Raw genomic sequence first — 12,817 nt, forward strand, 5'->3', positions numbered from 1 at the left:
AAGATCTTGCCTAGTTGGCGGTGCGGGTCTCCCGCATCGTCCCCTACGCTCCTCGGAGTATGGGACCTCATCATCGTTATCATTGTGAAGATGGCTCGATGAACCCTCGGTCAGGCACTTAAATGTGATTTGCAGAGTATCGATGTAGATGCTGATCAGGGCCGGCCAAACGCTGCACAGTGTGCAGACGTGCGGAAGTGCTGCACATGTGCGCACGCGTGCGACAGGGAGCGACAGCGACATCTGTTATTAGACACGTGTCCTAAATGAACGGCGGCGGCTCCACTTCCCTGTTTATGTGGTACAAGCAAGAGGAAAATTGGTCATTAAACCGATTGTTTCAATGTATACTTACATTTAGGGTTTTTTTAATGTGTGAAGGGCTACGCTCAGCTGAAGTCGATAAAACATAACAGTCATCTAACTGTCGGTTATTATGCAGATTTCAGACGGAACTGATGAGAGATATAGCAATAATGTTATTGAAATAACAGGTGATCATCGAGAGGTCTGCAGTTATCATTCTGTTCAGAGGTCAGTGAGAGAGAAATTATGTGGGTGTAACTGAGGGCACCGAGAATTAGTTATAGGAAACCTTGCATTAGTTTAATGTTATTTGAAATCATGAATAAGGTTCGTTGGAAGTCGCTAAGTGCTCTCTTTCTTAAATACTAGCTCAAAACCATTACGCGTGTTTACATGCCGTTAGTCAAGCTGCCTTAATAAAAACCCACGGTTGTTAACTGTATTACATGTCGTACAGCGTTAAACTGTTAACATAAAAGTAGATGTCTCAATGAGTAGACTGTGACAGTATTTTAAATGTTTAATACGCGAAATACCTTCCCATGGTTGGCTTGCAAGCTGTGGAAAGAGCACTAGAATGCACCGGTACAGAGTATCCCAGCAAGTGGATAAAGCGACATCTGTGCGTAGGAACACGCACTACATGAACGCTGACGGCTGCGGCGTGCACGCTGTGACCCGGAAGTTGCACATGTGCAGGAGCACAGCACGCGTGCAGAATTTCTGGCCGGCCCTGATGTAGATGAACTGATCGAACGCTTTTCGGGAGTCTAGGAACACGGTGTCTACTCGTGTGCCTTTGTCTAGTGTTTTGTTTGTGTCCCCGACGAACGGAGCGAGCTGGGTTTCACGCAGTCGTTTGGAGTGCGCACATAGAGTGTGTCAACGTACTGTGCACTGCACTGCAGTACGTGTGTATGTGTGTTCGGCAGGACAACGAGCTGGGCGCGGTGCCGTCGGCGGCGCTGTCGCGGCTGTCGGCGCTGACGCACCTGGACCTGTCGCGCAACCGCCTGGCGCACGTGCCGGCGGGCGCGCTGGAGCCGCTGTCGTCGCTGGCGACTCTGCGGCTGGCCGACAACGCCAACGTGACGCTGGCGGCGGGCGCGCTGCGCGGGCTCGGCGCGTCACTGCGCAACCTCAACCTGCGCGGCGCGCGCCTGCGACACCTGCCGGCCGACGCGCTCGCTCCGCTGCGCAGCCTCGCCTTCCTCGACCTCTCGCACAACGCCATCCGCGAGCTGCCGCCAGGTCAGTGCCGGCGTGAACGAGTCTCGTCTCGGCTGTCGGCCAAGGGATATCTATGCTGAAACTTCCTGCCAGATTAAAACTGTGTGCCGGACCGAGACTTGAACTCGGGACCTTTGCCTTTCGCGGGCAAGTGCTCTACCATCTGAGCTACCCAAGCACGACTCACGCCTAGTCCTCACAGCCTTACTTCTGCCAGTACCTCGTCTCCTACCTTCCAAACTTTACAGAAACTCTTCTGCGAACCTTGCAGAACTAGCACTCCTGAAAGAAAGGATATTGCGGAGACATAGCTTAGCCACAGCCTGGGGGATGTTCCCAGAATGAGATTTTCACTCTGCAGCGGAGTGTGCGCTGATATGAAACTTCCTGGCAGATCAAAACTGTGTGGTAGAGCACTTGCCCGCGAAAGGCAAAGGTCCCGAGTTCGAGTCTCGGTCCGGCACACAGTTTTAATCTGCCAGGAAGTTTCATACCAGCGCACACTCCGATGCAGAGTGAAAAATCTCATTCTGATATCTATGCTGCAGGTTAGCCGCCCGCAACACATCGACAGTCTCTCCTCGGAGTCCCAAGCGCATTTTCTCTAATCTTCCGGCAGACATCTGTAACTCAGATTTTGTGCTACGTAACTGGAGTCAGCCCAGACAAACAGAGCCCATCGCAAACTTGTTTGCGTGGCCATCATCCCCAGCAAGCACAGAAATATTCGTTTCGTATTTAAAAACGGCCTTTTGTTGCTACTGTGTACTTTATTTCTCCCAGACGCGTTTAGCCTTTTACTTTAAGAGTCTTCAGTGGAGTGTAGAATGACAGACTTTCGTTCTGATATGTGGCGTGTACAGAATAAAACATTTCGCGTCTCGTTTGTTACGAAAATTAGTGATCACTTACACATTTTCTCGTTTTTGGCTGGCATCTGCGTTTCCTCTCATCTGGTCACATGCTGGAGATCGGGCTGTAACTTCACTTGTGAAACATAACCACGTTTTCATGTTCGCCTTATGTTTATTCACGTAAGAAAAACGAGATGTGAACTGTTTTCGTAATCTACACATGTCACATATCAAAAACAAAACTGTATCACCGAGCGAGGTAGCGCATTGGCTAACACACTGGACTCGCTTTCGGGAGGACGACGGTTCAATCTCGCGTCCGGCCATCCTGATTTAGGTTATCCGTGATTTCCCTAAATCTCTCCAGGCAAACGCCGGGATGGTTCCTTTGAACGGGCACGGCCGACTTCCTTCCCTAACCCGATGAGACCGATGACGCTGTCTGGTCTCCTTCCCCAAACAACCCAACCCCCCAGCAAAACTGTACCATTTTACGTCCCACTGAAGATCCGTTAAAGTAAAAGGTCAGACGCGTCTGGGAGAAATAAAATGTTGTACACCACGAAAATGTGGTTTCTATTTACAAAACACATAGAGCTCGCCATGGTTTTCCACATCCCACTAGGTGAATACCGGGCTGGTCCCCATGCCCCGCCTCAGTTACACGGCTCGCAGACATCTGAAAAACGTTCGCACTATTTCATGGCTTACACTGGACGCAGACGGCTGGGGTCCACTGATTCCGTCCCGGGGTGGTATGGGGTGGCGGCAGGGAGGGCATCTGGCCACCCTCTGCCATTAACACTGCCAAATCCAAAGTAACACGGCCGAACTTGCGTTGACGTGGGGCAAAGGCCCATACAGAATGATGATAGAGCTCGCCATGTTTCTCATGCAACGTCCAGTGTCGACACAAAGCGTCGCTTTGTTTTCCGTTACAAAAATAATCATTATTTAAGCCGAATTTTATGTGCTCATTCGATACAGCGGTCCAAGATTAGTCTAGCGTGATATCTGTTTAATCAATATGCGTTAACAGGGACAGTAAAACGTGAAGAATAAACAGCAACTTTCCGACACATTGAGGATCGCTTGAACAAACACACGAACTGCGGAGAAACTATTGCACGCAACGAACGTCTAGCACTCAGTGCTTTATTCCTTGCTGTGATATCCATAAAAAATTCAAACCAAATGTTTACAAAAGAAGTCGCCCAAAGATAATATAAAACCGAATTCGTAAAAACGATACTGTTAGTGAGGATTAAATTCAGTATACGACAAATCCGTAGTATCGTGCCGTCTGTAGTGATGTATCCAGAAGACACGAAACATTCAAATGACGAACTTTAATGTTGTTGAAGCAAGATTCGCTGCTCTTGTTCCATTACGAGGACATTCATTAGTTCTGCATGCATGCTGACCTTCTTATGTGGAGCAACCCCACACAGAAGTGACAACACACTCACCTTACGAAAAAATTCCGTACCTACTCCCCCACCCAAAAAAAACCCTTGAAAGTAACTTTCCTCGTGTGATACTGAGGTGTCTTTCGATCCCACAACCATCTTTGTGTCTGCACCAGGCTAGTTGGCTTCGCGCTGTCCATCATTGTGTCCCGCAACTGGCTCAGAAAATTCACACTGAACTGAAGCTTGTCCTAGGTCGCGCGACAGTGTACAACTGACGACAGGTTCGCTCACACTAGTACTGCCTCAACTACTTTGCACATATTTGTCTTCACTGCGCATTGTCGCGCAATATCGTGCGAGGCTGTGGCGCAAGTTTACACACCCAGTGGATATTAGGCATAACGCAAACAAACTGACACTTTCCATCGACACTGAGCGTCCCATGAAAAACGTCACGAGTTGTACCGCTATTTGTTCGGGTTGGCACCAGCTACATACTGCAGGAAAGATATTGTAAATGTCTGCCTAAACACCAGGCAAAATGAGCCTGACGACTCTCGGGAAGAGACACCTTGTATATGCATAATGCAGCTTGTATGTATGCATGTATGTTTATATGGACATTTGGCATCTCCTCGCAAACCCCTGATCGATTTCAACTAAATTTGGCACACAAACAGCAAAATTCACAGTTATCAACACTGTGGAGTTTATAACCCCATAGTTCCTACAGGACTGGAGATAAAGGCAAAAATGTATCTTTCAACAGCTACCATAGAGCCTGCCTTCACGGCTGGTGTGTTTTTGTGGGAATAATATCGGCCTGTCGTATCGACCTGCTTTGCAGGGCACCTTACACGTCAGGGACAAGAAACGGTTTTCCAGCGCCCAACGCGTAGGCTGCCCTGCATGACAAGTGTGTTGTGTTGGATTCGTATTAGCCTGCTTCATCAACCGGCTTTGCAGGGACTACATATGCAGATGGGTACAGCTGTGGTAGGGGGAGAGGGCGAGGTTGACATGGACAGATAAGGCGATAGACAGGGAGGGAAGGAGGGAGGGAAGGAGGGAGCGTATGGGGAGATGGATAGGGAAAGGGGAGTCATGAGACTGACAAAATGTGAAGGAGGAAAAAGTGGGCATAAATAGGCAGGTAGAGGACATGGACATTGATAGGGTGTGGAGGATACAACATGGAGAGGGGGAGGAAAAGATTTACAGAGAGAGAGGGAGTAGGAGGTGGTCAGAGAGGGGGAGATGGAGGGGAGAGAGAGAGAGAGAGAGAGAGAGAGAGAGAGAGAGAGAGAGGATGAGACAGATATGAAGGAGGCAGGTAGTAAGTATAGTGGGATAATGAGCATCTTGAAAAGGAAGAGCAGGAGCAGTAGGAGCTGAATAGAAACAAGGGGAGGAGGATATGGACGGAGGAATGGGGAAGAAGATAAGGCTGAAGAGAGGGGAGGTAGAGATGGACAAAGCCGGGGGAGGAAAACAGGGAGGGAATGAGGGGGAGGGAGGGGGGGGGGAGGAGATGGGTAGAGAGAAGTGAGAAGATGAAGTGCACAGAGAGTTGGAGGGAGGAAGCGTTGTACACACAGAGGGGTAGGAGTAGATATGTGCAATGTATGTGTCGAACATATACACTGGCTAAGCAATGGGGACAGGGCTAAAATAGAAACAATGTCTTAAAGCCGCGTGCCACGCTGGGTCTCAAAACAGCGGCCCTTACCTTTCATAGGTAAGCACACCCACGCCCTATTCAAGCACAACTGACGATCATCCATCATATCTTCACCTCCAGCTGGTGTCTCTCTCCTACCTTCCAGACTTCACGCAAGTTCTCCTGAAGATCTTCCCATTTCTCCGCTGCATCCTTTCTTCCAGGAGTGCTGGTCCCACTTGACATGTAAGAGAACTTCTGTGAAGTGTCCGAAGTTAGCCAACAGGCAGTGGCGGAGGAGGGTATATGATGGCAGGTCGCGAGTCCTGCAGCACTTAACCGCGAAGGGCGAAGTTCCTAGCTAAGGTTATAGTCCTCCACGCAATTTTAATCAGCCAGGGAATTTCAAATCGACGCGCACTTGACTGCACAGTGAAAATCCATTCTGGAATGAATGCCTTTCATTCAGTACTGTGGTGCAAGTTCTCTTTTATTCGTGAAATACGAAGACTTATTCGCGAGATTTTTTTTTTTATTTCGGTGGATGGATAATATGAATTAAATACGCGTTCACACCTGACCCCGTGCTCCCTTACATCAGTTAGTTAATTACATGTTCCACAGATTATTTGAACGATTCTTCTATTGCAATGATGGGGAATGAGTCACTTTCAGGATATTACACATGTTTAGTGTTAATATTAATGAATACATTTTTAAAGTCCTACTCATCACACTTAAAATCCCTTTGTTCTCGTTTTATATCAGATTAAAACTTGCTTTGTTACCTATCAGACATTTTGTGTTATTGGGCAGAAGATCAAAAGTTTTTTTGTTATTGCATACTGAACTCCTCTTGGAGACACTGAAAGCTTTAATAAGGGGTAATGAAGATCATTTTTAGATTTCCGTACTTCAGCTGGTAAAACAGAACCCTTATAGGATTAGTTTGTTGTCTGTCAGTCCGACAATTAAGACTCCTTTTTCTCAAAAAATGGATAAATGTATAAATTTAAATTTATGTCAGGCACAAAAGTCTGCGGTCCCTTGGTGGTGTAAAAAATTTGAGTTCTTACGTTAATGCAATCAAGATACAGCCATGTATGACACATATTTTCATACTCACAAACTCAGTCACCAAAAACCTACAGGTTAACTATCTATATACATGTTGAGCCTAGTGGACTACTGGTAAAGTGTGTGCGTGGAAACAGAGAGGCCGCAGGTTGATTCTCGCTCGGAACACGGAATTTTCAGTCTTTTCAACCTAGCGTTCACCTCAACGATATGAAGAGTCTCCAGAAACAACACGTGGTTCAGGTTCCAGATTAAACTTTAGGTCCTCTTTCTCCACTTTGGGACACGCAAGTAGCTGAAACGGCATCCAGTAGAAAGACTTGCACCAAGCCACTGACTCACATGAAATTATTATTGTCTGTATTCACAAACTGTACATGGGACGGTAGTAAGGATGGAACCGAGACACAGGCTATGCAGTCTCCAGCGCTATCACCAACGCTAATAGTGCTAGTGACACTAGCTTTATCTGAAAGATTTTCCTAGGAGAGCCAGTTGTCTGTCCTGCTCCACTACGCCACAGGCCTGTAGGGGATGTTTTCGCTTCGCAGGCGGTGTGCTGTCGACGCTGGACTCGCTGGCGGCGCTCAACCTGGAGCGGAACCTGATCCAGCAGGTGGCGCCAGACGCCTTCGCCGGCGTCAACGACACGCTCACCTCGCTCAGCCTGCTCAACAACCTGCTCACCGACTTCCCCGCAGCCGCCATCAGCACTCTGGGCGAACTCAGGGTAGGCAGTCACGGAACTACCGATGCAGCTACACTTGTCACCGTGGAAAAACACGCCTGGTCCATCAGCCAGTCTGCAAAATTACCAAGTTTTGTTTCTGGTGTCTAGCTTGCTGTTCGACGCTATACAAATATCACGGCATCTGATTATGGCCTTATTGCAGTTATGTACATGGGGCAAGTAAATCATGACGCCCTCCCCGATCCCCAGTTCACCATAACGTCGCTCACAGCTCGTCGTTTATAGCTTTGAGCTCTTCACTGGAGATCGAAGATATGAATAAAGGTTGTGCTACTCTGTATGCACCTAGAACTTTCTACATTCCTTGAGAACTCTGTTTTGTCGTGAATGAGGAAGTGTTACTCTGCATATATGCACTGTCTCTGTTAGTCTCTAGCCCTCCCAAAGGTCGTCGAGGTGCTTCTCTACTGTTTCCATTTGTTTCTTTACGTAATTTATACTTGACCTCCCATCTTCCACAGCTGTTTAAACCTGCATCAGGGAGACTGTCGCATGATTATTTGATGCTAGTTAGTTCAGAAAGTGTAGTTCCTAAGAAGCCATATATAGTTACAAAGTCCATACCACGGAACCCTTAAACTGTAAGAGCTTAGATACTGTACTGATTTTTTCCGCGATTCTGCATGGAATTATTGAAAGTATAACAAAACTGTAGGATCCATTTTTTTTTCAAGACTCAGTTCTACAGTTCTTTCAGTCCCTTTCTTAATCACGAGAATTATGTTTGTCGGGACATTAAAAACGTCAAAAAACCTAACCCCAGATTACTACACTCTCGCAAAATTTACGATTGTGGTAGGGTATAAAACAGAGCATTGATTTGGTATCTAACATAGCATGGTAATTAATTAATGCATAACCTATAAATTACGACTTCCATTCAATACAATGCGGAGTAGTTAACTTTACAATGGTTTAGTAGCAATGTAACACTTCGCACTTTAGTGTTCTAGAGCGAAAATGGCATCTCACGTATCATCTCAGGACACAGTGCTTAGTGGTTTCCTCGTTGCGAAGAGAGTCCAGCTGTAAATGGTATTTCCATTTCGTGTCTTCAACAATTACCTTTATGTTTCTCGATTCATTCTCCCACTGTTATCTTCGTAGTTTGTACATTTGATTTTTGGATGTGATATACAGCATAAGCATACTTGCCAACCAATGGAAGAACCTGAGGTACACTATGTGATCAAACGTATCTAGATACCTCTATGAAATGCGGAAATGACGACAGGACTTTAGGAGAGACGGACCTGTTAGTATAAATGGAGGGGAGGAGAGAGTATTGTGTTGACAGTAGAGGAGCAGAATCAGCAGTCTGAGTCAGCCACGAAAGCTGAGTGGCTTCGAACGTGGACTAGTTATTGGATGTCACCTGAGTAACAAATCCATCATGGTCATTTCAGACCTTCCAAAATTGCCCAAGTCGACTGTTGGTGATATGACTATGAAGTGAAAACACAGCTAAGCCAATGGATACGAACCAGCAAGCATTGCGGAAGGTGGTTGTAACAAATTGCACGAAAGCAGTGGAAGGAATCACTCGTGAGTTGCAAAGTGCTGCCAGAAGTTCAGTTAGCACAATGACGGTACATAGGGCGATAACAAGAACACGGTACAGAGGCAGCTTCTCATAATCTACACATTTCTTTAGTCACTGCTAAGTGTCACTTCAAGTACTGTATAGGGTGACACCATTGGACAGTGGGTGGCTGGAAGCGAGTGATCTGAAGTGTGAAGTGATGAATGACAATATACTGTGTGGCAATTCAGAGGAAGGGCTTGGGTTTGGCGAATACCAACAGTGGAGTACAGAGAAGGTGATGTTACGGGTGTTTCTCGTGGTTATTGTGTGGTACCCTTATTTGCGCATCGGAAAAAGCGAAATGTGGAAGGATGTAAACACGTTTTACAGTAGAACAGTTTGTTGACAATGATTTTCTGTAGTAATATGAAAAATGCCCCCCTCTTAAATCAGCATCTATGACGCAAAAGTGTGCGGACAGGAAAACGACTATTCCTGAAATTGGCTGGTCTGCTCAGAGTCCTGACTTGAACCAAATGGAACATCTTATGGATCAATTAAAACGTCGACTTCGCTGCAGACCACAGCGTCCAACATTACCACCTTCTGTGTCTTCCACTCTTGAAGAAGAAAGGGCTGACACTCCTTCACGGACATTCAGTAACCTCACTGAAAGTGTCCTCAGCCGAGTTCAAGCCATCATAAAAGCAAAGGGTAGACACATGCCATATTAATGCCCAGTGATTGGTGTCCAGATACTGGAGTTCTGCTTAGCTGCAGTCAGGTGTATGAGGTAATATTTGTGCGCCAGGGGGAGCCTTATTCTCAGGGTCCAGAGGCACTATAGCGGTCTGCCCCAGTCTAGTTTCGGCCCTGCATCTAATATCAAGCTATGACTGCGTTTTTTGTTCGTTTGTTTGTTTATGAGATGGTGCCCCGGCAGGTGCTGGACCTGGGCTTCAACCTGGTGGCGGAGCTGCCGGCGGACGCGTTCAGCCGGACGCCGGCGCTGACGCTGCTGGCGCTGGACGGCAACCCGCTGCGGCAGGTGGCGGAGCGCGTGCTGGCGCCGCTGGCGGGCTCGCTGCGCGGGCTGTCTCTGGGCGGGCGCGCGCTGCGCTGCGACTGCCGCCTACGATGGCTGGCGCGGTGGCTGCGCTCCTCGGCGCAGCTGCAGCTCACCTCGCGCGAGCGCGACCCACAGTTCTGCGGCAGCCCCCACCGGCTGCGCAACCGCAGCTTCGTCAACATACGGCCCGAGGGTAGGTCTCCCACACACTATCTGCCAATGTGTGCCCAAACGTGGGGGTGGCGGTGAGGGTGGGGGTGGGGGTGGGGGTGGGGGTGGCGGTAAGGGTGGGGGGTTTTGGTGGGGGTGGCGGTGATGGTGGGGGGTGAGGTTGGGGGTGGGAGTGAGGGTGTTGGTGGGGGTGGGGGTGGGGGTGGCGGTGGGGATGGGGTGGGTGTGAGGGTGGGGGTGGCAGTGGGGGTGAGGGTGGGGGTGGGTGGGGTGGGGGTGAGGGTGGGTGGGGGTGGGGGTGAGGGTGAGGGTGTGTGCCTTACCATTCTGCAAGTTCTCAACCCACTCTCAATCCCAGTTTAGGGATATACTGAACCTACCATACCTCTCGGCTGTTTTGCTCCATGGCTTTATCACTATGGCGTACATAAATCAATCCAAGAATACTCAAATTCTAGTTCTGTAGCAGACAAGCACTGACAGCATAACATTCCACATTTAAGAAAACAATGAACCTATAGATACCACTCATCTACTTTGCACTGACAACTCACTGAAATTGCATGGATAAACCATTCTTCGAGATCTAAAATATGTAAAATACATCGCATAACCAGCTTTCCGGAGGCACCTTTTCTAGTTCTGAGGCAATCACGTACTGTCTACATACCACTTCCAGTTTAGGAAAGTAGTGAACCAACCGATAGCGCTAGTTCGCTTTCACCTGCAAAAAAAAGGTGGCACACATAAACCTCTCGAAACCCAATATGTGCCCCATAAGCGCTTCTTAGGTATCCAGATTGTAGTTCTGAGGTAGTAAGTCACTGATAGCATATCACTCAAAATTTTCAAAAACACTGAACTTGCCGATACCACTCGTCTTCATTCAACCATCTCTCCAAAATAGCATGCACAAACCACTTGTCGAAGTCTAATATGTACAAAACAAGCACCATAAGACAAATTATAGTTGTATATGAGCAGATGTCTTTGGCCTAAGGCAATTCATGTAACGTTGTATTGGGAATGGTACCACGTCGTATCGTCCAACTAGCTTTTGACCCATGGCATCACCCATGTGCCTGCATGTCACGTATTTCACACACACACACACACACACACACACACACACAGTAGACAGGGTGTCTCAAACCTTTTGGATCAAATTGAAACAGGTGATGGCGAGTCAATAAGCATTATACTGGATAGGGAACCGGTGATCGGAAATTCAAATTTATTGTTATAAGCATACATAGTATACGCCACATAACAACATCGTAGCTCATAGTAATTGTTCAAACCAACGACTGGCTGTCCAACAGCACGTAAGTTCTGCCACATTCTTGCAAAGATCCTGGGTGTCTATTATACCCTGGAACAGGAAGCAGGTGATAAACAGATATAGTGTACACAACTCAGCTCATACCACGTGTGTCATGTGACGACCGCTTGCAATAAACAACAGCTGCAGTTACCAACAGATTACAACGGGTCTGGTTGCGTCATCACTTGCAGAGCTGACCTGCAGCGAGGACAACGAGTTGGAGGCGGAAGCGGTCGGCGAGGGGGAGGGGGAGGCGACGCCCGTGAAGTCCGGAGAACTGGACGCCGACGCTGGTGACGTCACCGAGTCGCCCCCGAGGCCACCCGCCCCCACCACGACGACGACGTCGACCACCACAACCATCAAACCGAGCTCGACCACCAAACCCAAGACTGTCGCCTCCACGAAGGCCTCAACCATCGCTGCCACAATTCGGCCCACGAGCACTTCCACAGCCACAACAACAACCACGAGCACCACCACCACCACTACCACCGCACCGCGCCCTACAACTACTACGGTATGTAACGTGAAGCGTAGCAAATACGAGAGGACTCCACAAAGTAAGTTACACATTTCGTCAGACGCTAACACACTGGGCAACAAGAGTGGCTTATTGTCAGAGAAGAGTACATGTTCTGGTTTTCCTGCAGGCGCATTTCTACTGACGGGTGCATAACAGTGGCCGGCCGGAAGGCCCGAGCGTTTCTAGGCCCTTCAGGCTGGAACCACGTGATCGCTACGGTCGCAGGTTCGAATCCTGCGTCGGGCATAGATGTGTGTGACGTCCTTGGGTTAGTTAGGTTTAAGTAGTTCTAAGTTCTAGGGGACTGATGACCTCAGATATTAAGTCTCATAGTGCAGAGCCATTTTTTTGTATAACAGTGTGGAAGTGAAATCGCGTGGCAACTGGAAACATACTACAAAGTTCAAGTTCCGGGGTCTGTAGAATTCTTGTGGACAAAACGTCTAAACTGCACACAGATTCATCGCGATGTCAGACGGCATGAGGACCAAATGCAATATCGCGTCCAGCCGAAATGAAATGGGGCCACAGTTTGACCAAGGCAGCATAGACGTGGACGATGCTGATCGGGAAGGGAGGACGTCGATATAGACCACAGACGACAGATTCCAGGCAACTGGCGAACTGATCCGCAGCAGTCGGCGATTTCTGAACAGTCAGAAAGTTCATACAGCGCTTCTCGAATGGCTCTGTCGCCGAGTGGATTTCTATAGTCAACTCACTGAACGATTGGTAGAAAGTTCCGACTGTCCACTACAGAGACTTGATGACTACGTTCAAAAATAGTGTCATGCATCTGAGTCTCGATGATGTGTAGTGCAGTGTTCAATAAAAGTTACTCGGTCTGCCGTATTAAAGGGCAACTTACTTTTTGCGGTACACCAACTCGGGATGCCTCCTCCTGCACGGCAC

General features: G+C 48.2%; 2 protein-coding genes across 2 annotated transcripts in view; one reads left to right on the plus strand and one right to left on the minus strand.

Annotated features, from left to right (window-relative positions):
• LOC124775293 (rab3 GTPase-activating protein catalytic subunit) overlaps nucleotides 1-12,817 on the minus strand; it is a gene marked incomplete at its 3' end in the record, with an annotated part of 470,052 nt that overhangs the window by 334,429 nt on the left and 122,806 nt on the right. The window lies entirely within an intron of this gene.
• Nucleotides 1-12,817, plus strand: part of LOC124776707 (TLR4 interactor with leucine rich repeats) — a 312,067-nt gene that overhangs the window by 264,408 nt on the left and 34,842 nt on the right. Inside the window, exons 3-6 of the mRNA XM_047251818.1 lie at nucleotides 1,239-1,557; nucleotides 7,091-7,269; nucleotides 9,759-10,077; nucleotides 11,571-11,899. Of these exons, the coding sequence (XP_047107774.1) occupies nucleotides 1,239-1,557; nucleotides 7,091-7,269; nucleotides 9,759-10,077; nucleotides 11,571-11,899 (1,146 nt within the window). The remainder of the gene's footprint in view (nucleotides 1-1,238; nucleotides 1,558-7,090; nucleotides 7,270-9,758; nucleotides 10,078-11,570; nucleotides 11,900-12,817) is intronic.

The sequence above is a fragment of the Schistocerca piceifrons genome, chromosome 2 (assembly GCF_021461385.2).
Source record: "Schistocerca piceifrons isolate TAMUIC-IGC-003096 chromosome 2, iqSchPice1.1, whole genome shotgun sequence".
Taxonomy (NCBI): domain Eukaryota; kingdom Metazoa; phylum Arthropoda; class Insecta; order Orthoptera; family Acrididae; genus Schistocerca; species Schistocerca piceifrons.